The sequence below is a fragment of the Vanellus vanellus genome, assembly GCF_965231255.1.
Source record: "Vanellus vanellus genome assembly, chromosome: 1".
NCBI lineage: Eukaryota > Metazoa > Chordata > Aves > Charadriiformes > Charadriidae > Vanellus > Vanellus vanellus.
Window position 1 is genome coordinate 63,783,274 of NC_138905.1, and position 25,375 is coordinate 63,808,648.

The 25,375-nt window shown below is 39.5% G+C and overlaps 1 protein-coding gene across 1 annotated transcript in view; it reads left to right on the forward strand.

Moving 5' to 3' along the window:
* The window catches only part of KIAA1549, a gene marked incomplete at its 5' end in the record, with an annotated part of 134,502 nt that overhangs the window by 65,767 nt on the left and 43,360 nt on the right, over positions 1–25,375 (forward strand). Inside the window, 6 exons of the mRNA XM_082488765.1 lie at positions 2,952–3,129; positions 4,647–4,774; positions 6,170–6,353; positions 13,690–13,749; positions 16,370–16,515; positions 24,409–24,586. Coding sequence (XP_082344891.1) covers positions 2,952–3,129; positions 4,647–4,774; positions 6,170–6,353; positions 13,690–13,749; positions 16,370–16,515; positions 24,409–24,586 — 874 coding nt within the window. The remainder of the gene's footprint in view (positions 1–2,951; positions 3,130–4,646; positions 4,775–6,169; positions 6,354–13,689; positions 13,750–16,369; positions 16,516–24,408; positions 24,587–25,375) is intronic.

Sequence of the window (25,375 nt, forward strand, 5' to 3'; positions counted from 1 at the left end):
TGCTGCTGTAATTCTGGCTGGTACTGTTTAGGTGTTTAAAAACAGTGAGAGAATTGTTGCATTAGGATCCTAATGTGCGTAGCAGCAGAAGCTTTGTTTCATTTTTAAGACCTGTGAGCCTTTGTAGCTCATCTTCAGGAAGTTAAATGCTCTCTGCAGGCTCTGTACAGGATGTTTAATAAGGTGGTGGTGAGGAAATCAGTTGTTTATGCTTTCTGCCAGATGTTTACACAGCATAATACAGTGGGGTGTAAGCATGGATTAGATTGTAGCAAAGGTACATCTAATCAAATATTTTGGCAGAAAATAATCAATAGAAAATGCTTAGGGAACATCATAAGTGACAGAGTAAGCATACGGTGACGTTTTCCCCAAATACCCTTCTAGCCTCTGGTAAATGGAGGCTTGAAAACTTGCTGTATTAGAAGTGCTCTCTCTTGTGAGGGTAGCTTTGGATGAGACAGGTTGTGTCCTGGAAACACCAGAGTTGGATTAGCCATCACACTGTGGATAAGGGATAGCTTAACCTGAGGTGGTCTAAGGGTTCTCTGCTCCTAGTGGAGGTTTCTGCTTTTGCTGTGGGAATGGCTCCAAAGTGCACGTGGAATTCTGCATGCTTCTCTGGTTTTGTGGCCCAAAGTGTTAAAATAAGAAATTTGTACTTGTTTAATATAAGAAATCAGTGCTTGTTTACTTTAATAGGTGGTATTGTAAAATGCGGTGGCTCAGCTAGCTAACATGTTAGCATCTGTCCTGGCAGTAGAGGTGAAACCTCCAAGAGAGGGTTGGGTGGACAGCTGGGTTTGTAAACCTCTACAGCTGTGTCAAGAGGAGCTGTTCTCATTCATGACCCAAGAGTCATGAGCTGTGCTCATCTATCGTAACCAAATTTGCAAACTTCTGTGTGAAATAGCTTGTGGACAGCATCGTGCTGGCATTGCTATATTATTCCTGTCATCTGAATTTGGCTGTAGAGAAATAACTCTATAGACACCCCTGCAATATCTCAAGCAGAAATAACTATTGTTTTGACCTGTGGTGGTTCTAATCTACCCACTTGAAAATTACACTTAAAAGTTTTGGGTTTTTTAATCTCTGTTCTTCTAGAATTGCTGTTGCTCTTCCACTGCAGTGAAGCACAAAAGGGAAGCAATGTTAGCTGTTAAGACAGAAAAATTGATGCAAAATTCCAGGGGGTGTTCAGGGTAGGCCGCTTACGTTGCATCTTTGGTACACTGCAGCAGGTCAGAGATGGAGACAGCCGAGTTAGTTACCAGAAGCTAGCTTTCTTGTCTGAAATACCTCACTGTAGCGCGTAAGTATATGCTGGCTACACTAGGCCTCTCTTCCTCAGCATATATTGCTTTAGAAATCACTAGCAAATTGTCACTGAGATTTGTAATTCTAATTCCTCTTTTTCTTGCCTTTTAAGTAGTCTCCTTTGCAAGTAATGGGCAACTTTCTTTTGGCATGTCTTACCCATTATAACTGCTGTTTTCATTTGACAAACTGAAGCTGCAGAGATCATTTCATCCTGAGATAAAAGGACAAAATTTCAGATAAGAGGAACTGAAAAGAGCTGTGCGTATTATTCATATCAAACAAATATGAGCTCTTTGGGTCTAAATCCATTTAAAATAAAAGATGGATCCTGCATATATTTGTGGACTAAGAAGGAGGAAAGGAATAATGAGCAGCATAGATTTTATTTTTTTTTTTTTTTTTTTACCTCTTTCTGCTGCTGAGGTGATTTCTTCTCGTGCGGATGATCTCTTTGAAATGTCTGTTTTTTAGAGGACAGGAAAGAGCTGCTTGCTGTCTCATCTAAACAGCAATTGCCATCGCTTGACACTGTTGCAGAAATACCAGTAAAGAACATGTGGGTCACAATTTAAGTAGCACTGTACTTTTTCTATAAGGCTGATCCCGAAGTTGAGGATATCTAACGTATCCCTTCACCCGCACAAAGCCTGCGAGGTGCTAGCATCTCTTCATCTAAGAGGTGCACATTTATCAGAACCTTTGGGTCTCTGGTTTAGATTATTTATTTATTTGTGAGGCCATCATGTTGGACATCTCAAAATATTTTAGTGTGACTGCCTTAGGCAAATAAAGTAAACTGGGGGAGTAAACCAAAGAGGAAAAAAATAAGGCTGGGGAAACAGGTGTCCATGATATTGAGAGTTTCTATGAAGAGAGAAGACACTGCAATATGTTTAAGTAAATAAAAGCCTCCAGTTTGTTTCTACTTAGGTGACAGAGAAATGGTGGATAAGAGTGTCTGCATGAAAACATTCACCTATTTAACTTACAATCTCATTTCTTTTACATGATGACTAAGGCTCCTCAGGATTTTTGAGAAGTCTCAAAGTCAGATTAATTGGAAGAGCAAAAGTATAATTGTGGTAACTGTGCTGAAATAAGCACATAAAAGTGTTCTCTGGAAGAAAGCATTCTTGAATGTGAAAATTATATCCATAAAACACAGTTTATGTGTATTTTGCTTCTTGCATATCACATGTGAATAGTATAGGATGTATTCGCTATGCAGCATGTAACTGAAATGCAGAAGCTGTGCAAGCGGTTCAGTAAGTAGACAGTAATTTTGTATAGGGACTCTTATGTTCTCCAGGGGAATGCAGGAGAGGGGGAATGCTACTATGCTGGGATGTGATAAATCAAAAATTGTTGAGATTGGTGTGTTGTACTGAAGAGATTCTAGTAGGTGTACTTAGCACAGGGGAGTTGCCTCTCGTGCGCTGGAGCAGAGGCTGCAAGGCACAGCACTATCAGAGCGTTTGTACTTCTGCTCTCTCTTTGGAAAATAAAGATTGTATTTTCTTACCTCTTGGTGATGTGGCTTTGAAATATGAGAGACTATGTAGGTCTAAAGTGTTGCCAAATTTCACATTGAAGTTTTTTTGAAACATTTCTTTTTTCTTTTTTTGTAGGTTTATAAAATATCCCCCAAATTTGCTTTCTTGGTGACATCGGGTCCTTTTGTTTACACGGCAGTAGCTGTCATAAACGTGCTTGTGAACAGCAGTCTTCTTCGTGGTGAGGCCCCCATGATCCTCTCACTGCATCCTTCTTTCACTGTGCCAGACAACAGATTCCAAGTTCAGACAGGTGAGTTCTTCCTGACATGAAGAGGAGGAGATGTAGCTTCATATTGATTCTCACTTCTTCACTTATGGTTAAATATGCAAAGTCAAGTCAAAACCCTGCCTTCTGCTGCTATGAATCTTAATTCTTTATTTTCGGTGAAATACTTGCCAGATCCCTGGTTGAGAGACGATAAATTGTGAACAGTTAAGCCCATAATTTAATTATTTTATTTTTTTTTATCAGGAAAATATTTTTGGCACTTTGCAAAATAGGTGTGCTCTTTTTCTTGCTTCAAAGAGGAAAAAAAAATTCTGTGAAACATTTACTCAGAAAAATCACAGTGCAGCTACTTTATAATGCTTCAGTCAACTTTCAAATTATGTTTGCCTTAAATGCTACTTTTTAGAATTCTTATAAGGTAGGAGAATTGGTGAGCAGGAGGACTTATTGCTCATGTATAACGTGTGCAGGAGGATTGCTTATATAGTATGCAGCTTCCCATGGCTGATGTATGGCAGCAGTGTATGTGAAGTCCATGACTGCTAATAATCTAAAGCAAAATATTACCCATGTAATAGATTTTGAGAGTCAGTGGTATCATTTAAAATCTTCTTTGGGCGCTATTTGCATAACAAAACCACCTGCCTGGTTGGTTGACAGTGTAATGAGGTAGTGACAGGGACTGAGTATAAAGGCAGAGAGTTAATGAATGTCAAACATGGTGCTTTTGTATGTTTCATGTGTTGTTTCTGCTCTGTTAATAACTGTATGGTAAGACATCACTTCTTTTATTGTGCAGGTGTGATGTCTTTTTCCACTTTTTAACACAGTTAGAAAATATGCCTACCGTTTATCTATATGTTCTTGAATGCGGTGTAACATTGCTATTAGAGTCTGTAACCTAATCGGGGCATTTCTTTGGGTAAGGCTGTGTCAGGAAATCCACAGATGTACATGTAGTTAAGGTCTGTGTGCCTGTGCATGTTCTTCTATGCTCATTCTTTCTCTCCTGTGAAAGACTTTAAGGTCTATGTATCTAGATTTAAAAGATTGCTAATTGAGTGCTTTGCAAATGTTAGACTGATACTAATGTATATTAATGGACCCAATATGTGGTCTTTTAGACAAGCTAAATACTATATTTCAGTCTACAAGAAAAAAAGATTTGTTGCTTTTTTCCTTAAGATTTTCATTGATCAGTTGTGTACTAAGGATTTTGGTGTGGCTGATTCAGTGTTCAAGTCATGTAAAATAAGCCACATATATGTAGTGAAGGTCTTCAGTATGCAAGAGGAAACAGTGGGTGTTTTGTCACTAACATCTTTTGGTAATCTAATTACTGCTGCAACAGATATTAATGAGTAGAGAATTTACTACACCAACACATAATGCATTTCTACAGTATTTTTACACAATGTTTCACTGAATACGTCCTGAATTCCATGAAAAAATGATAGCCCTGTGGCTTCTCCTCCTCGTTTTGTTCTCTCTCGTGGAAGTACTTGTCTGTAGGAATAATGTGTACCCTTTGCCTTCAGTGCTTCAGTTTGTGCCTCGGAACGTGGATGTTGGGTTCTGCAACTTTAGCCGGCGCATTGAGAAAGGGCTGACAATGGCGTTTATGGAGGTGAGCAAACACCAGGAGTTCTACAACTTCACTGTGCAGGTAAGAAGATTAGCGTGTTTTGTATCTGTCCCTTTTTCTCCTCAGCTTTGGTTGTCCTGTGTTTCATCCAGCCAGTAAAATGAGTTAGGTTTTCACTAGCTACAACTTGTCATCTAGATCGTGTAGAACTATGAGGCTTTTTTATGAAGTCAGGATTTTTTTCCCCCTACAAAATAATATGGCACCACATATCCCTCTGGTTTCAAGCTTTTTGAAAAAATGATACAAGGTGATGATTTATATCCAAAACCATTATTGAATATAATAGGGTTTATAGTTTTTCATATAAAGGCTGCCCCAACCCTTATCACAGTAATTCCCATCAGATTTTACTATTACAGTGTTAGGGTGTGGTCAGAATGTTTTTGTTGGAAGACAACTTTCAGGTCTCGCTGCCACTCAGGGGATCCTATTAGGGGATGTAGGAGTTATATGCACTCTGCTGTTATGTGAGCAATACTTAGCAGTATATGATGTCCGTGGCAGCTGCTACTGGAACTTCACATATGAAATGTATTGCATATGTGCTGGGTACTGAATCACATAGCAGAGCTTAAAATGCCCTGGAAAGTCAATAATTCAACTTAATGAGACCAACTCCCTCTTCTGTCTGAATTCTTGGATTTAATGTAGCTTTGTTGTAATACCAAAATTAGTAAAGATTTTATCATCTTATTTAACTGGCACCATAGATGCCCATCTGTGGTACCTTAAAATAAAATCATAGCAGGAAAAATGACGTAAACTTTATCGTACCTGAAGTACTATATTGTAAAGTGCTCAGAACTGTACAACTGCATGACACAGTGTGACTGGATAGACTGAAGAAAGAATAAGCAAAGCAATTTTTTGGACTATCAGCTTAGCAAACTTTTATTTTAAATACCTCATGACTGTCTGGAAGAGGTGTGTCTCCATGAACACAATTGCTGTGTATGTTGGTCCCAAAATAAGGCTTCTAATCAGTGGTAGGGTCTGGATGTGCATGTTGCAGGATGCTTTGACCAAGAGAACATCCATTTTCAGAATGTGTCTTTACCATGGTCTCTTCCTGTCTGTTTCATGCAGTGTGGTATTCATCTAAGATTTCTTTATTGGTAGATTTATTTTGCTGACTATCTCTCTAGGTGTTTTTTTTCATCATTTTCTGGACAGTAGCTTTCAAATCATTCTGGATTATGATTGACCTTAAAGGGCCACTCTTAGAAGAGGAATTCAAATGTAACTTTGCCTCTTCTGAGACTCAGCAGGCTGAAACAACCTGGAGTTAGACGTTCCTCTGTTTTGATGTGAGCTGCCCTCCCCCCTCTTCATGTTGGGGGAAAAAAAACAAGACAGGAATGGAAATGCCAGTGATTTGATTTTGCTGACTATGCTTCAATCTTGTCTTTTCAGATACTGAATATAACTCTGAGTAGGCATGGGGTAGCGTTTCGGCAAGGCCCTGTGAGCATTGTTTTTGCTGTCCGAGGTAGATACGGTTTTCTAAATGGGTCCGAAGTCAGTGAGCAGCTAAGAAACTTGTCTGTGGTGGAATTCAGCTTCTACCTGGGCTTTCCTGTGCAGCAAATTGCTGAACGTGAGTACTTGCTGTTTGCCAAGACTACAAAATACTTTTTTTTTTTTTTTTTTTAGTATTTTTTCCTCTCTACAATTTTAAAGTAATTTTGTCTGTAAGTGATAATGCAACTTCAAATACCTAACTTGTATCGTGAATTCTGCAGAGCAAATCCATGCCCCTCTCTGTTTACATACTGCATATCAGTGTTACAGCAGCTTGTTGGTTTTGTCATCATCCTTTCCTTCTGTACTGGGCCAGTTGTGCTTCACCCGGTCTTAGTCCAGATTTAAAAAAAGTCACTTTGACCAGTATTGCTGTGAAGTGTGATCCAAGGTGCGTGTCTGGATATGTCTGCAGGGGCCTTGGCTGCTTCTCAGCAGGATTTACTACCTTGGGCTTTGTGTTGCACTTACTAAAAAGTCTGGGACATTGGCAACATAAGCTTATATTTGCCCATCTGGGTTATCTGTTAGTCAGCAGCAGTGGGGTTTTTTTTGAGTAGTCTATTATCTTTTAAGGTATTATCTTTTAGGCATTTCTCTTGCTTTTTATGTACAACTTGCAGTGCAAGTCACTTCTTCCAGACCATGACATCCTAAACTTAGATTAATGAGAACTGCTGGCATAACAGAGTTTGCTTGACACACTCACCCTTGGTTAGATTTTTCAGATTACCTCAGTCTCATAAATAAAGCAAGTTTCTAAACTCAACACTTATCCTTGTACATGAATGGATTGTCATGACAGAAATGTCTCATGAACGTAAGCAAGATCATGAGAAATCAGTACTTGGCTTTCTGGTGGCAGGTTTTACTCTTAATCAAATCCATTAACTCCCAGTTTCTCTTATGTCACTGTGCTTTCCCTTGCAGATTTTTAGCTGTCAGTTATTTTTGTGAGCTATAAAGGTGTATAGCACCTGACATAGTGGTTCTCTCTATAAAGTTAAATGTCAAGTGGAAAATCAGGCCTACTGCAGTTACTGTCATTATGCAGCTGTACAGCAGTACGTCAACAAAGATAATAAAAGAGAGTGTTTGTCAGCAGCAGCGGTTGTTCTCTATAGCACCTTTAAATCTATATGAGGTGATTGCACAGGCTACTTTTCCAATGATTAGAAGTGGCATAAACATAGTAATTTTTTGAAACTTTTTGTTTTCATTTTTCAGCATTTTGAACCTTCTGCTCCCATAATCAATTAAAAAATGTAGCAGATTGTTGTCTCATTTCCTTTAAACATTTCTGCTCTCAGTCAGTCTCACACAGACTGTACCTGTGCAGTGGTAACTGTATTTATTTCAGCCAGGACCAAAAGCCTTGAGAATCCTTGTCCATAGATGACTATCATTTCTTTTGTTCCTTGTGAGGCCACAGAATTTCTCAGCTTGCGGGCTGTGGTCTTTATCTCTCACTGAATTCAAATTAAATGTTGTGTTTGCCTTGATTGCTTGAAAGACATGTCTCTTTACTCTTCATCATCTCTTTTGCACCTTTGCCCTAGGGTTTATTACTTTTGGTCTCTTGGGTATTATTTTCAGTGTCATGGGGCTTTTTTTTCCTGTGATGTACACACGTTACGTCCTACAGTTTTTACTTTTGTCCACATAGTGATATTTGTAGTAAATTTGCAGGTTGCCCCTTGCTGAGAATTCATCTTCTGGATAGTGCAATGGAGCTACGGTGCAATTAAATGATAACAGAATTCCTACCAAGGCCGATGTATCCTGAAAGACAGGGTGCTCATAGGGGAAAAGCATTCCTATTAAACATGCATGTACACTGTTCTTATTTTCCTTTCCTGATGGTACTTAGGAAATTTGAAGGTAATTTATTAGTGCTTATAGCAGGAGCTCTTCCTGTGTTATCTGCATGTTTATAGTGCCTGGCCAGTGGGGCTGATTCTTGGCCAATGCCAGTGGAGCTCTGTGGTAGCTCACATATTAATGAGAAAGCCATGCAAAGTAGAATGAGTGAAGAGGTCAGGCAATGCCTTTGGAAAAAGGTCCCATTCAGATTTCTTCTCCTTTCCCGACTATTTTGAGGATTTGCAATGAAGTAATGTAAATGTTGGCTGTTGTGGCCTGGCAAATCTCACCTCTTTTAGTACAGTGGCATGTCTAAGCCTGCGGGTGAGTTATTTCTATAACTTTGTTTCTGAAGTTTCAGGAATTGTTTGTTTATTCCCGCTGGCAATTTTAAACAAGTATGCCATGAGCATGGTAATTTCATTCCTGCAAATTCCAGCGCAGGCCTCCAGCCTCTCTAAACACAAAATTGTTCTTCCTCCCCTCAAATCCACCAAGTCTCCCAAACAATACAGAACTTCAAATCCTCAAGCAGACCCTTAGTGTAGGAAGGCAGAGTTACTCATCAGTGGTGACTAAGTCCATCATGATACACACTTTATTCCCAGATTCTCCTGTTTGGAGCTCTTGCAAATTGCTGCTTCTTTGGTGCACATCCCCAGTAGCAGGGATGATGACAGCTAAACAAGTTATGTATACACCCTTGCCTTCAATGACCCCATCTTACTCCTGCCGTAGTCAATTGAACAGGTGTTGCCAACAGAGCAGAGCACTTGCCTCAGAGATCTTAGCCAGAGTTTGTTGGTGGTCTCTTTGTTTGATAGAGAAATGTTGAAGACGACCTTCAAATTTGTCTAGACTGAAGTTTCAAAACATTTGATGTTGTACTAAAATAAATAAAACAAAATAAATGTAATAAATTAAAAGAAATATCTTAAATTTCAATTTAGTAATTCAGAATTTTTAGGAACTATGAGAGCTCCCCAAAGTTCACAACGTAGAAAACTTGAGGATTTGGTGGATATGGTGTCCTAAATCAAGAAGCATCTTGTCAGTGTTTGACTTGCTTGTTGCTAGAGGAACTCGTATTTACTGTAGATTGAGCCCACTGCAGGACAGCTTATTGTGATTTGAACTTGTCTTGTCTGGTCTCAGTAGTGCATCGGTGCCTTTGTAGTCACTGTTTTGGAACACCAGACATTGTGCGATTTGGTAAGTCAGCAAAGTGGGAACATAGTTTCTCAGCTTGTTAGAGCTATGGGTCTGTCTGTCAGCAAGCACCATAATGAATGTAGCTCATATGCTTTTGTAAGCGAGGCAACCACACTCGGTTATTTTTAGCTGTTTATACAGTTCTTTGCACTGTTGCTGTGACTGTATTTTGAGCCAAAGGATTTCAGATCTTCAGTGTTCAGAGCCAGGAATCATGTCCGAAGGCAAAGCAGCATTGGACAGATCCTTCTTGAGGCGTCTTATTCAGCAGTCTGTTGAGGATGACCATACAGCCAGATCCTCAAAGCTGCTTTGGTAGTAAGATGCCTAAATGTTTTTATTTTCTGGGCCCTGACCTCTCTGCTTTCATCCTGTCCCTTGGTCTACAGAGGAGTCGTAGCAGGGAAGGCGTTGTGAAGATCTTCCTTAGATACGTAGCCGCTTTAGTCTGCAAATTGTTACGCAACCTTCTGTTTTTCAACGTGAATTTAGGGGGGGATTTTTGGATATTTATATATTTATTGTTTATAAATATATGATATTTATAAACAATTTACTTGTGTTATTGTTTATATGTAAATATGAAATGTTCCTTGCCATACTGTCCTATGCCATTTGTACTTTAGTTACCAGGCACGGTAAGAGTTAATACTCTTGGTGGTGACTTCCCCCCCCTGCTCCCGAGGGCTCTGTATATGATTTTAAGTTTTATAGTCTGCATCTGAAGAAAAAGAACTGATTTGTAGGTGAACCGAGCTGTCAAGGGCTTCGAGTTGATTCATACTAGGGAAAAGCTACTTGTGTAATATCACTGTATCTCAACATTGTTAAGTGAAGTGAGACCTTATCTTCGATATCCCGAATATGAGCCTTGTTTGAAGGAATGTGTTTGCTCCCTGCCACTTGTTCATTTCACATCGCCTTTCACACTCAGTCCTTTCACTGTTTTGTTTTGGTTTTTTCTTTTCACATAACAAATATGTACTGATTATACTTTTAACTGTGTGGGTTGTGCCTGTAGTACATCATTAACAACAGGACTTTTTTGTCAGTTTTTTTCCACTCATTTAGAGTCAGTGAAAATTGTTAGTTTGACAGAATGGCCTGTTCTATGCAGGAATAGGGCTGTTGGAGTGGCCGAGCCTGGAAACTTCCAGACTTTTTTCTTTCCCCCGTGGACTTCTAGGTGACTTTAGCAACCTGCTTATATTCAAATGTTCAGTTTATACCTTCCTACATGCTTATGTTGCATTGAACACCCTGCATCTCACATTTTAGGTTGCAAACTGGTTAGATGGTCATGAACTACATGTGAGCAGAAAGAAAACCAAGTCTGTTGAGGGGTTTTGGGTGCTAGTTCATTAAGGACAATAGGAAAGAATATATTCGGTATCTCTTTACAGCTGGAAGATTTCTCTTGAGGACAGGCAGAGGGTAGCTGTGGACTAGATGAGGAATATTGGCATTCTTGAACTTACCCCGAATAAATCTCTTTGGTTTTATTATGACTTTAAATAGAGAGAGTTGCCTTGGGACTTGCTGTTTTTTCAGTGCTGTAAGTAGCACTTTGATGGGTGGCATCTATTTCAGATATCTTGGAGATGTTACAAGGCCAATGGGATAAAAAAAAAATCATATGATACAGTCCAAAGACTGCAGAAGTATTTGGCAGGGTTTTTTCTGAGTGGATTTTGGATCAGACTTTTAACAGATACAGTGTGCTACTATTGTCCACACCCCAATATTTGCATGGAATCTTATTTTTCAGGTGATGCCTTCTCATTCCAAATATTGCATTCTCTCCATGCTTCCTATCGCTGTTCCTATATTTATCACAAATAAGAATGATCAATATGGTACTGGTTCTATCCTGCATGGTCCTACATGTCTCTGTATGAGAGGGGCAGAGAGGTCATTGTTGGAGCATCTGGTGAAGGCCATGCTGCCTGAGTGGTGTGCTTCAGACTGCTGTCAAGAGGTTTCTGGGTGACCCTTTGCCTTTTCAGTCGGCATTGAATTGATGCTGTTACACTGTATGGTGCTTCAGGGCTGCGTGTTACAATCTTCTAATGATGCTAGCATCTACTTCATTAATGCATCCATAGTCATTAGCAGACCAGCCACAATCTAACTAATAATTGCATTTTGTCTATCCAACTTCCTCCTCAGAATAACAATCAGTCTGTGCTGTTTTTAGTCGTTAGTCCCAGGGTTCATTAGGAATCTTGCAAGTATGATCTTGCTGCAGTGCTGAGACTCCAGCTGAGCTCTGGATCTGGCCACGGGTGTGTTGGTGAGATACTTGAGTGACCCATGGAATAGGAGTTGGAGCCTGGATTTTCTGACTGCTGAGCATGGTCTCAGTTACAGAGGTGTCCATCATTTCATGCATTCGTCATCAGGTTTTAGAACCCAGCCTTAGTTGCCAATGATCACTGTGCATCTTCCTTTTCAATTTCAAGATTTTCTGCTCAAGTTGTTTTATTTTTAAATTTCATTAATTCCGTGAAAAGTTTAAGTGAATAGTCATGCAGCAATTTGCATGAATTAAATCATTTTCAAGCACTAATTAGAACAAGTGTGAAGAGCACATTAAGTATTGAGGCAAAACACGATTTTGGTTTAAAAGAAGAAAAAACTCCGAACTGCTAGCAGTTCAAAGTTTTATGGCCATTGGAAGGTTTTTGATTTTCTTATCTTGCTCTTTCCATGCTTTGGAAAAACAACAGATGCAGTTTAGTTTATGCTTTTTTGTTCAGGTTGTATTTCTAATTTGAAGTAAAAAATTGTATGACCAGAGTAAATAGAACTCCAATCTAAAAGCTACAATCAGAAGAATCGTGTAGCAGGATGCCAAAATTAGATGTCTTTGTTTAAATGGACTGGGAGGTGCTGTTTGTATGTCTGAGAGTTTTGGAAATTTGATGTATCAAATGATGATCTATACACTGGTCAGTGTATAGAGAGACGATGTTTCCTGTTCAGAATGAAGGACCATATTCTGATATGCTGATATAGTAAGTCATTAAGTACCTCCCACGTGGTCCTCTTGAAGCTAGTGGTGCTATTATTGAAATAAAAGTAGAATAACATCATTTTCGATTTTTTTCCATAGGACTGTTTATAAATCTATGAAGATAAAAGGTACAATGTAACTAGTAATTCTTTTGCTCTTCCCTTAACAAAAAATCCATAAGTTTTTTAAAGAGCAGAAGAATCAGTTGTTAAGTACACTGACAGAGGTCAGCTACTCTATAAATTATTGCAAATTAAATTAGAAAAAATGGTAATTTTCTGTTTCCCTGAAACATGCAATAGCAGCAAGCTATTCTACAACTGACAACAGGACATCTTTACTCAAAATTCACCTAGCATGGACCAGGTCATTTAATTGTTATGTGCTACACTCTTTCTATTCGTGAAATGGTTTAAAAATTAACCTTTGTTTAATGCTTAGCAAACTGCATCTCGATTAAATATTTTGAGCAAGTTAAGACCATTCCTTTTTCTTATTGCCATAGTGAAGCGTAAGACTTCCCTTGAGAAAACTGTTGGCCCAGCCCCCATCTTCACTTCTTTCCCAACATGTCTTTACTGCTCTCCAGTGGAAACCTTGGGAAAAATCTTATCCCTATCAAAGTCGGTGGAAGTAGACTTTATTTACTTCACTGGGGCAAGGATTTCACACTAGAGCACAGCTTTCTTGGAAGACCTGAGAAATTAGGAAAGCTTGGAGCCTCCAAGCCAAACAAAAGGCATAAGATTTGTCCACAGCAATGCTTGCACATGCATGTATTTGTGGTGTTCGTAAAAAATAAAAAAATATCAAGGTGGTGGGTTTTTTAATGCTTTCCCCTGCACAAGTCTGGAACAAAAATCAGATGTATTTAGTTTTCTGCTTTACATTTACTGGTTTCATGTAGTTTCTGCCTCGAAGAAGGTCTTATTTTCATTCTGAGATATTCATGAGTAGCCTCATTGCCCTTTAAGCAAAAGTATGAGCCTGCAGCTAGCTCAGTCAGAGTCACAATTCAGACAGGGAGCTTTTACTTTCAAGTTTCTAGGAGCAATGACCTCAGTACAGCAGCTTGAAATCTTTCAGGTAATAAATCTGACTGCTTCGGTTAGCTTCTTTTTGTTCAGAGACAAACTGGGGAATGTATGTTCGGAGCACTTTCCTTACCGTTGTGTCTGCATAGCCTCAGGAGTAGTAATACATCTGTGTAAATAAGATGCTTACTGACAGTATAAATTATGAAGTGGCTTCTTTTTTTTGTGTATGTTACTGAAAATACTGTTCTTACGGATGTTTTTCCTTCATTCTGTTTTTCCCTCAGCCTTTCATTATCCTAAACTGAATGTGTCACGGTTGATGAAGTCTTCCTGGGTGCGAACAGGTACGTACAGTCTCTGTGAGTAAGAAAGAGTGCAATTATTTTTGTTAGCAGGATAACTAGCCTAGATAAATACCGATAGCTTAGGGGTGCTGCATTTTTACGAGGTAATAACGTGCCTGAACTGAATAAATTCTAAACCCAAAGTCCTAGTGACCTGAAATATCTGGGAGATGTAATTCCGGGGTCTAGAATGAACTACTGCAATTCCTTGATAATGCACACAAAGTAGTTCTTGTCTATAAAGTAGTTCATTCTTAGTGAGACAACTTACACTGTCACGCATAAAGTGTCTACTCTGCATGCTGTCAATATACCGCACTGATTTTTTGTTTTGTTTTGTTTTTATTTTACTTTAAGTGAAAATTAATGTTTTTTTGTGCGTGTGGCACTTTCTACCAAAACATGCCAGGAATAAAACAGAATGAAAATAGATACATTACAAGTACATGATAGCGTTTCATCACATTTCAGTGATTCTTCTAATTCATTCACAGCAGATCCCTCCCACCCAAGTCTTCTGGATGTTTTATTCTATAATTCACAGATATGGTTGACCTCTCGCGTTTAGATGCTCAAAGGCAGTTGAGGTTGCCTGCCTGCTGTAGTTCCTACCTGCTTCTTTTAAGCAGAAAGCCTGAACAGTGACCAGGCTATGTCTAGCAAACTTGCTGTTATGGTGCAGATGCCCCACTGGATACACTTCTGTCTTCCTACAACTATTTCACTGGTAGTTCACCACTAATATGGACTTACTCTTTTTTCAGGTATCCCTGTCTCCTCTCACCAGTGACCCAGTTCACTTTTTAAGCAGGAAACCAAGTGGCAACTTAATTTCTGAAGCCCACACAGTTTGTTTTAGAAAAGAAAAATGAATTTCAGATCCAGGTTTAGTAATGTGAGGGAAGCTACATGTGTGTATCCCACATCTAATGCCATCCTCATCCTTCCTTAGAGATTTATGTTGGATCTTTTGGTCACACCTTCACCCTCTGTTGCTCAGCCTTAGGTTTGCTTTGTCCATTGTTGCTGGAAGTTCCTTTAGATCCTGCAGGAGGAAGAGGGTTCTTCCAGCTTAGAAATCCTGTCCCTTTGGGGTTTTCTAAACTTGCTGACTGTAAGATTTTGAAAGCCAATTGCAGCACCTTTTTTGCTGTAGAGGAATTTTTTGTAATCCTAGTTCTTGCAGGCAGCCTGGGAAGAGCTCGTAGACTCTGGCTGGGTCAGTCCTTTTAGTCTGTAAATTGTATCGTAAGGGAATCATGACATAGGAAAATTATAGAATTTATGCATGTGAAAATGAGGTTTTTAATATTAGATTACCCAGATATATAAGCATGTATCCCAATAGTGATAAACCATTGGGATACGCAGTGTTCTCTGTAGCTGTCCCTCTCAGTTGTAAAATACAGTTCATGCTATTAAGGATAATTCATTATATACTGAAATTCAATACACAGGCAAGAACCATCTTCTCCTTGCTGTGTATAATAGTCTTAGGCCACTGTCTATTTATTTTGCTATTTAATTGAGATACTTAGTCTGCAATTGAATTTAGAAGGCAGATGCTGTTGATCTCTGTGAGAAATCATGAAAATGTTTTCTGACGTCTGCCGTGAAAATTTTTAAATGGAAAAAGTGGTTTTAATATTTTTGTTTTAAAAATCAGGGCAATTAAAATTATATTGATTTTATCTAATTGGATGGCTTTTTATTAAGCACCGCACTCAAAAAAACCCCAAAACATGACAACACTGAAAAAGGGATTTTTAAAAAAATATGAACCATTTTAGTGGAGACCCTCAGGAATGAAAACTGAATTATTTTACTGCAGTCAGCAGTGAGTTGGTTTACTGTCCTTTAGGGTTGTTTAATTAGGTCATTTGAATGACCATTGCTCCATTCACTCCACTTTTCTTTTAATGGATGCCACCTTGTTAGTAAAGGTCCACACTTTTTTCATGTTTCCTTTGTGTTGTTCCTCAGAGATTCCTCTCAGCATAGCTGCCCCAGTGACCTGGAGTACCTGGGGTTGGGAAGTGATGTGGGCAGGGCTACTAACCAGTTCTTTTTGTGCTATGACTACCATACTTGTTAATTTTACCTTATCTAGGGAAGATGCGCTTGGAATAGACAACTTCATTCATGTGCTGCTGGTCTCTTATTTTTTCTCCTTGATTCTGAACCCTTGCCCTGCCCATCTCCACCTCTGTATGACTTCCAAACAACATTTTGAGTGAAAGTAGTTGCAGCAGATAATTTAGACTGAACTACTGAACTTTATTTGTTTATAAATAATTCATTGAATGCTCAGAAGTTTATGTTTGGTTTTAGAACTGAAACTGTTTCTTCAGTATCCTGGTTGAGATGCCAAAAATGCCCTCTGCCCTATTTTTTTTTTTTTTTAATTTATTTCTTTTAACCTTTTCCCACTCGATGTCTTCCTTTCCGACATGTAACCTCTGACTGAACTGGGCAGTATTCCCATATGAATATAGCTGCTCTTGAATTATCCGTGAGATGTCACAGGGTGACTCAGAGCTTGTAACTGAAGTTGCAAAAAAGAGACTGAAAAGTTTTACTAATTCATTTGTTTTCTTGGGTTACTTTCTCTGCAATGTAGTTCTCTTGGGTGTCGTCGATCAGCGAATTCAGGAGGAAGTGTTTCAGGCTGAGATGGAGCGGAAACTTGCTCACCTGTTAAACGAGGCGTTGGTCAGAGGACGGATATGGAGACGAGCCAGTTTTGCAGGCAGCAACGTTGTGCAGGTATTAAGAGCTCAAAGTTAGAGGAAGAAATAAAGGGTAATAAATTATTGAATAAGTTAATATTGTCTAGGCTTTGAGTTGAGAGAGAACTCAAAAGCATGTATCACGTTTAGCTAGTTGATAATGCTTGTTGCACACCTAAAATACGGCTCTTTTGCATACCTAGTTGTCTTTTAAGCTAAACATAGCAAATGTAAACAGCTGAATACTAAACAATTCTCATGACTTCTTAAAAACTATATTGAAAGTTATTTTACCGACATCCTATTTTAAAAATTTGCTCTCTTTTCTCACTTATGTGAGGTGCCCAGCAAAAGGAGACCGGATGCTCATCTGAGTCAAAAATGTGCTCTATGGAACAGCTCTCTATGATGTTTTGGTGGTGGTGTAGAAATATGAAATAGAATCGTGTGCAGCTTGATGCAGCAGTAGAGTAGTATATTCTACCCTTTAACTGCCTATTTGTCACAGTACTCCTGGTCACAGGAAGGGCTTTCAAGTAAGAATGATTAATCATGTCAAATCTTGCACACATGGCAGTTTCTGCTATCTGGATTCCAGTGCTGCTTTATAGTTTTGTCACGGGTGGAATTAGTCACATAATGTCCAGGGAGCCTTGGATGTTTAATTTTAAGTTTTAAATTCTCACACGTGTTCTTTCTAGTCAATTCAACAAACTGAACGCCAAAATACACTCTAATGGCTCATCTTCTTAAAAATTACTTTTGCCAGCTAATTCATTGACAGCTGGTTAACTTCACAAATGCCCTTCTAGTAGTGCAGACCTATTATCTTTATTTAATTTAATCCTACAGTTTTTGCTGCCACTTACATTTCCAGATGTTGGGATTTTCTTTCTTTTGTTTTCCTGTCTCAGAAACATCTGTTTCAGTAGTAGAGATTTTATTTTATTTTTATTTTGTGGAGATTTGAATTGCTGTAAATAGATGTATGCTTCAGATCTTCTTTTCCCAACACCTCTTATTGCACTTTGTTCTTTATGCCTCAGTCCTCCCTTTGCATATAAATTAAATAAATATTCCTTATGTTGCTAGCAAAGATACCACAGCCTACAAAACGTGTATGTGTAGATTATGGTTTTACTATTTTACATAATAAAGCTCAGGTAATTTATTTTTGCACGCACAAAATTACAAGCAGGTCCTTTCTAGCTAAAGAATAGTATTTTGGAAAGTGAAAATACAGTGTTTTTCCTGTGCCTTTGTATTACTTACCTGCACATAAGATGAGGCCTGCAGCTTATGTTCCAAACAGCAGTGCTGCTCATTTATGCCACTTAATTAGCTCAAAGAGTCTGCAAACTGCTGTCTTTGAGCAGTGGAGGATTCTCTTAGTTATGGTCAATACATCATACCATCCCACATAACGCAGGGCTTCTCCAGTTGCTCGCAGCCCATGCTATTAGATAGGGTTAGCACTGTAACAAAGGAGATATGCAAGAAGGAAGGCTGAAGGAGGTACATTGCTGCTAGGTGTCTGTGATAGGTGTCCTGCTCTCCTGCATGAGAATGGTAGGTGCCATCAGGGACTATAGCTTCTTGGTAGCTTGCATTGGCTCGATGTTCAGGTGTGTGGTGGGTGAGACAGCCTTAGAGGCTGTTGTGTGCAGCTGGAGTGAGGCACCTGGTAGTGGGCTCCTGAGTGGAGGATGATTTCTTTCAACTGTGCTTCCCTGTCAGTTGAGGATCTGGTCCGTAGTCATTTGCAATAAACCTTTTAGTTTTACTGCTGCTGATTCTGTTCCTCATAGCCAAGCTTATAAGCTGTGTTTGAAGGGTGTTGTATATATGCATCAGGGAGTTATTAACGTTCTTTGTGTTTTGTATTCAGATTTTCCCATAAGTATTTCTTGCACACAAACCAGCGACTGCTATGATACTAGGCCACGATTAAATGAAAATAAGAACAGAAGCTGCCAGCAACACCAAAATATTGGATACGTTTACTAGCAGGACACGCATATATCCATGAAAGACTAGACACACGTTTCATTTGTGTTGAGCCCCTATAGGCCAGAGTTTTTCCTAAGGTGAAAGATATTTATAGTGTATCAAAATGTGACGTTTCTAAGCTCTGTGGAAAATCAGGACTGTGGGTCAGAAGGTGAAGCAATTATTTGTGAATGTTACTGCAGGCGTATTAGTTTCCTTTCACATACTAAGAAAATAGAAGTGATACCTTGTGAGGTTTAGATTTCATTTCTAAAGGCAAGTGTTAGGATCTAAGAATTTTAAAAATTACTCTTTAAATCTAGACACTTTGAATAAGAGCTTTGAACTACCTAGGGTGCCCAAGTAACATGTTTTCCCTTCTTGTTTGCCTATCTGTACTATTAACAGGTGGCACCGCATGATAAAAAAAAGAAAAAGCCTATAATCATTACATATAAAAAACTCTGAAGCCCCACACCTAACTGTTATACATGAGATAGTTCCATTCATTTTTGTGTAAAGCTTATATTAATGTTTCACACAGCGAGGCGCATATATTTTTAATATGTATCTGCTGTTGCTGCAAATGGAAGGCACACGTTTAATGTGGTTTGCATTGGGTCTGCAGAAGCTGGGCCCTGTGCTATATTTTGTCAATAGTTTATCATGATAACTCCTTTTCATTAAATTTTTTGAGGAATTAAATGGCTGAATTGTAGCTTAAAAATATACCGGAAGCTAACGACACTGGTGAGGCCGCACCTGGAATACTGTGTTCAGTTTTGGGCCCCACACCACAAGAAAGACATTGAGGTGCTGGAGCGTGTCCAGAGAAAGGCAACAAAGCTGGTGAGGGGTCTGGAGAACAAGTCGTATGAGGAGCGGCTGAGGGAACTGGGATTGTTTAGCCTGGAGAAAAGGAGGCTGAGGGGAGACCTTATCGCTCTCTACAACTACCTGAAAGGAGGTTGTAGCGAGGTGGGAGTCAGTCTCTTCTCCCACGTAGCAGGTGATAGGACAAGAGGAAATGGCATCAACTTGCACCATGGGAGGTTTAGATTGGATATTAGGAAATAGTTCTTCACCGAAAGGGTTGTCAAGTAATGGAACAGACTGCCCAGGGAAGTGGCTGAGTTGCCATCCCTGGAGGTATTTAAAAGATAGGTAGATGTGGTGCTTAGGGACGTGGTTTAGTGGCGGACTTGGCAGTATTGGGTTAACGGTTGGACTTGATGATCTTAAAGGTCCCTTCCATCCATAATGATTCTATGATTCTAATGCAAAAATAATTAATTTTCCTTCATTTCAGCATGCTTGGTCTTTTGAACCTAATAGAAAGCGAAAAAGTGATCCTACTAAGTGACAAAAAGAAGGATGTTCTGATTTAAAGAGCAAGTTAGGTGACACTGTAGTTATAATGTATGTGAGGAATTAGTAGCTATGAGCAGACATAATGGCTGAATGGAGCTTTTCATTAAGGCAAGGTTCTTTCTCTTGGTTGGGCAACTTATGTGTCTCTCCCAAGTGTGTAATCTGAGTAAAGGCACAGTCTTGCTGGGAGTTTTGTAGGTTTTTAAATAGAGCCTTTGGGGACTGCTGCTGCTTCACCTTCTCTTCAGAGGCCTCTCTGATGGCCCGTCCAGACAGAGACCAGCCCCTCCATCAGGTTCCCCACAGCCTGTTCCTGCCTCTGTTTTGGCAAGCCAGTTTCTTGGCTGGCAAAGCCTCTGCAAGCCAGCGGAGGAAATTTCCTTAGTGTTGCCCTGTCTGTTCCCTTTAGCAGTCTTCCCAGCTCAGTGCGAGGAGGGTCTGCCAAAGCGGGTCAGTGCTGCCCTGTCCAGCCCTGGCCGGAGGGAACACTTCAGGAGGAAGCTGGCTGCCCGCAAGCGGGGTCACCATTTCCCATCCTGACAGGTTCCTGTGAGAGCTCTCTCAGACCCAGGGCGGGTTACGTGTGGTGCCTGTTTCACATATGTTTTATGTTGCATTGTCTGCTGAACCGTTCAGACCACAGTACAGCTTGATTTAATTGCCTGGACACTGAAATTCTACTTTTAATAAGGCAGAAAGCAGAACCTTTTTGGATTAATTTTTTTTTTTTTTTCCTAGGAGATGAACATAGTGAAAAGGGAAAATAATCCTCGTGCATGCATTCTGGAGATTGTGTGTGTGCGCGTGTTTGCTTGTTTCTAAGTAACGCTCACGCCTTCGAAACCTTGAACCATTTCACCCAGGGATTCCTTACTCCTCACCCTGGGGTTGCTGGCTGGGACATCCCACTGGCGGACTGACGATTTGCAAACGCCTTGCGAGCTTGCCCACCACCTGGAGTTGCCCACTTTAAATTAGGAACTAGATTTGGTTACCGAGGCAACTATGTTCACTGACCTATGGTATCCTCTTGAAAACACTTTTTAAATTAAATTTACTGACACCTGAACACAGTTAAGCCTTTACTCTGCGGAGATTAAATGCACATCTAGTGTCAACAAAGATGGTATCATTTATGTACACAGAAGTTGAATTAGTCTTTTCTTTTTTTTTTTCATTGTCTGCCTTCTATGTATTGAAATTCTTGTATCTCCTCCCTCCCTATGTCATCCCTCATTGCCACAGTATAACTGTAAAATGCATAAATGCGTCCTTACACATGGGCTGCATTGCCGGATGCCTGGAAAATATAAATTCTGCCTCTGCTTTCATTTTTAGCACTCTCAAGGATAGAGACACCTCTGTAAAATAAGAGAAAAAAACAGTCTGAAGCTTCACAGAGAGTATAATTTGGAGCAAAATGGCACAAAACTTAGTATACAGAAACTGTGTAAAAAATGGGCACAGTGACTGTGTACCTCAATTTTATAAACAGATCCAGTGTGCTGCTTTCTGTATTGCAGTAAACTCAGAGGTTAGTTTAAAAAAAGTTTTTTAGTGAATCAGTGTGACAGAGGTGAAAACTGTATTACCGGTATTGTCACAGTTGCTGTGTTTATGTCCAAGTCCAGCTGTCTCATAGTCACCTCAATAATACCCTGCTCAGCCATCAGCTTTCCCAGAATAGAAATCTATAACTATTGCCCCTTGGATTTGAAATTTTGTCTGCAGCTTCCCTCAGTGTGGTGTGAGCACTCATAAAATACTGTGCATTCAGAGCGAATTATTCCAGATAAAGCATATCTTAAAATCGTGAGCTTAGTTCATCAACACCAAGCCTGCACCTCCACCCTCCACTGAATTTCTTCATGTTCATTCCCATGTTCTCTATATTGTGCCAAATTAACTCCAGCTACTTCTTCCTATCTCCTCTGACTGTTCTCACCCATCCCTGTTCCTCAGCATAGGGAGCCATACACTGTTGTTTATAATTCTGTTAGAAACTGTGTTGTTTCAGTTGTGGCAACTTGCACTGGAATCTGTCTTCCTTCCTCTCTGCCCTTTCTAAAAGCAGCTGTGGAGAAGTTCCTTTTTTAACCCATTCAGCCAGCTTCGGGCTGTTACCCTGTGTGTATAACACACATACAATTACAGTACTTCTTGGATACTCCATAAAATGTATGGCGATTCAATTTAAGAATCTTCTGAATTTCTCTGATTCTGTAGCTTTGCTACACACAGAGAGGTTTCATAAAACTAAATGAAGAACCCATTGACTTTCAGTCCCGTGTAGCCTTTCAACTCCCTCGCTCTCCGTGCAAGTGAAGTGCTACGTAGGAAGGGTTCATCTGTGCTGAAAGCAGATACCAGTCCACACACCCTGCTGCGCTGTGAGCTGAGGCCAGGCTGTGGTGAAGGCAGACCAGATGAAGCAGAAGTGCAAAGCTGTGGACATTTGTTAACTAATGATATATCTGGGTTCTGTGAAACCAGATTCAGCCTTACAGCTGCTGAATATGTGTGTTGAAACCTTATTTATCGATACTCTTTTGTTACCTTCAGTCAGGGATTAGTTGCCCCTTAGCTGGTGGAAGAGTGAATAGCATTCAGGATGAGAAGCAGCGTGGGTTAATGAGTTCTGTTAACATGTCTTGCTGTGTTTCAGAAATTTGCACATTTTTCTGGTCTGTTTGTAGGTTTCTCATATCAAATGTGACTGACATTGAACATCACTTTGCTTTCAGTTGATTTGGCCTAGAAGATTTTCATGACAATTGTGATTTCTCTTTTTTTTTCCTTTTTTCCTTTTTTTTTTTTTTTTTTTTTAATTACATATCTTGCTGTTACCACTCCGAGGGAGTTTGTTTTAGGACATGTTGAGTTGATGTCCCCAAAGAGCAGAACACCATCCCTGTTGAGCTAGAACATTGCACTGCTTTCCTTCAACATGATTGTTTTGTTGGAAACCAGGAAAGAAAAAAACATAAAGCTTTTCTTTTGTAAGCCTCAGACATGCAAATATTTGTGCGTTTGCTTTACTCTAACCTATGGGCAGTGTTTGAGATTCTAAGTTATTAAATACGTACTTCCTTCAGTAAAGGATAGTTCTGAAGGAAAGTAAACATATTGTTCTATTTGTGGCAATTCCTTCCAGAGCTCTTCAAACTCTATTTTACATGATGGAATACCTGCTACTATTTGTTTTGCCTAATTCTAGGTTGAGCTCACCATTACATGTAAACGGTTAAACAGAGGAGAGTTGTTATATTTATAAGATTTAATCTTACAGGCATTCAGAATTGTTATGTGATTCTCATATGCAACATAAATGTTTGATGGTTAGAGAGTATCTACAGGGCTTCCTCATAGCATGCATTCTTTTGATTATTAACGTCTTCAGAAATAGGTAGGAACAATTGCTTCCCACAGCATCAAATACATTCCTTCTTGAAGAAAGGTGGATGCCAGGGGGAGCTGTTTGGAAGTTGAAGGTGACTGTGCAGGTGCTTTTGCTGAGGAAGAGCAAACAGTTCTATTTGAAGCTAACTGAATATTTGCCTGTGAAACTGCTTAACAGTTGGGAAAACTAGAACAAAAAAGTATGTATTATGAATAACAAAGCAAAGTCAAAGTAGGTATTCAGAGAAGGAACAGTGCAATCACGCTAATGTCTTCAGTAGCTCCTGCTAGCTGACAAATGCTAAAGGCAATAGAGGCTTCCAGGGTGGCATGGCGTTGGCATCTTTAGAGTGAAAGCGGTTCTCTTACTTCAATACTGGATCTGTACGTTGTCATGAAAGAAATAAGAAAAAAAAGAAGGTAACTTCAGCTTTGCCATAAAAATGTGTAATACAAGGGATCGCTTCCCTGGAAATTAGATAAATAAGATAAATAGATATTTCTGTAGATTTCTGAGGGTCCTGGAACACTTGAGAAGTTCTTGTATAATTAGACACCAATATATTATTCCAGCAATGTTGTCTTCCCCTGGAAGCCTTCCACCCAGAAACTTTTGCATAAGTATTAGGTGAAAATATCCTGAATTTTAGTTTGGAAGCAAATTACTATTACTGAATATTAGCTCTATGTGTCTACACTTGTCCAATAGTGACCTAAGCTCTTCTCAGATGAGAGAACTAGCCTATGTGTGTGTTGCCTTTGCTGCGTACAGTATTTTGGAGTGTTGCACATGACACATCTTCGCATCAGACTTCTCTGGATATTGATAATTTCCAAACTGTACCAGTTCCCAGCAGTTACATAGTTAGTATAATATCATATTCCTTGGTGTCACAGATAGAGGGATTTTCTTTAACAGCAATTGTATTTCTACATCATAATACATGGTGGAATCTTTTTTTATGCACTAGGGGTTGCGTACAGTGACAATTAAGACAGATACTGATGCCAGCTTGGCTAAGCTGTTCCAAATGTTTCTTTTCAGATAAGTGTCCCTAAGGTCTAGGCTCTGTGAAGGGGAGGGAGAGAGACTAAGAACAGAAAAAGCAAATGTGCCGGAGCCCCAAATAAATACAACTTAAAATGTAAAAGCATTCCAATTTCTTTTCAGATTGTGAACGTGTCACGGTTAGTTGGCGTTGATAACCCTGTGGAGCTGATCTATTTTGTGGAGGACCAAGATGGAGAGAGACTCAGTGCTCTGAAGTGCTCAGACCTGATGAACAGAGTTGATATCCAACGGGCTGCAATCATCCTTGGATACCGCATTGAAGGCACTGTTGCACAGCGTAAGCCCTATCAAATCCACACTGATGCCAGCAAAGAGAAACAGGAAGGGTGACATTAGCTTTGGAGATTACGGCACTGCACAGTGCCAACTGTAGCAGTGTTTTGTTCTTGGAGTGCTGCAATTTTGACACTCCTGAGGAAAAAAAATTTAGCAGTCTTGCAGTCAGTTATGTGGTGTTGCTTTGCTTCTTGAAGACTCTGCTGAGCTTGGGATTGCAACAGGGTCCTTAAATGCAACCCGACTGCGTTTGCTTTAGTGCTTGTGCTAGAAAAATACTGTGCTAACTAGATACCTTCCTGTCATTTTCATCTCTTTCTGCTACTCCAGTATTCTTTACAGCTTATCTTGCCCAGGAGCTTGTACAAAACCCACGATTGTGGGATGGAGGGGTGTCAGTGTGAAATGGGTGTTTCCTTTAGCTGAGCGATGGCAGTGAAGTTTAACACAAGTCACTATTTTTTTGTTTGTCTGAGTTACGGTTTGTCTGAGTTACGGTTTCCATGAGTGAAAGATGTAGGCTAATGCTAGTTGGGGCATTTTGGAGGGTATAAGTGAAAAGAAACAGTTTATTTCCTCCATTGAGTATGATTGACCTTATTTTTATTTGTCTGTCTGTCACTAATATACAAATAATGTGATCTTTTAATTAAGATAATAAAGTAATGTGATCTTTTACTAGCTGCACATCAGAATAAACATGACAGGTCATACATATAAAGTCATATAATTACGTTATTCAGGAAGCTTGGTATCTAAATAAGATGCAGTAAGGAGCGAGACAGAAGAC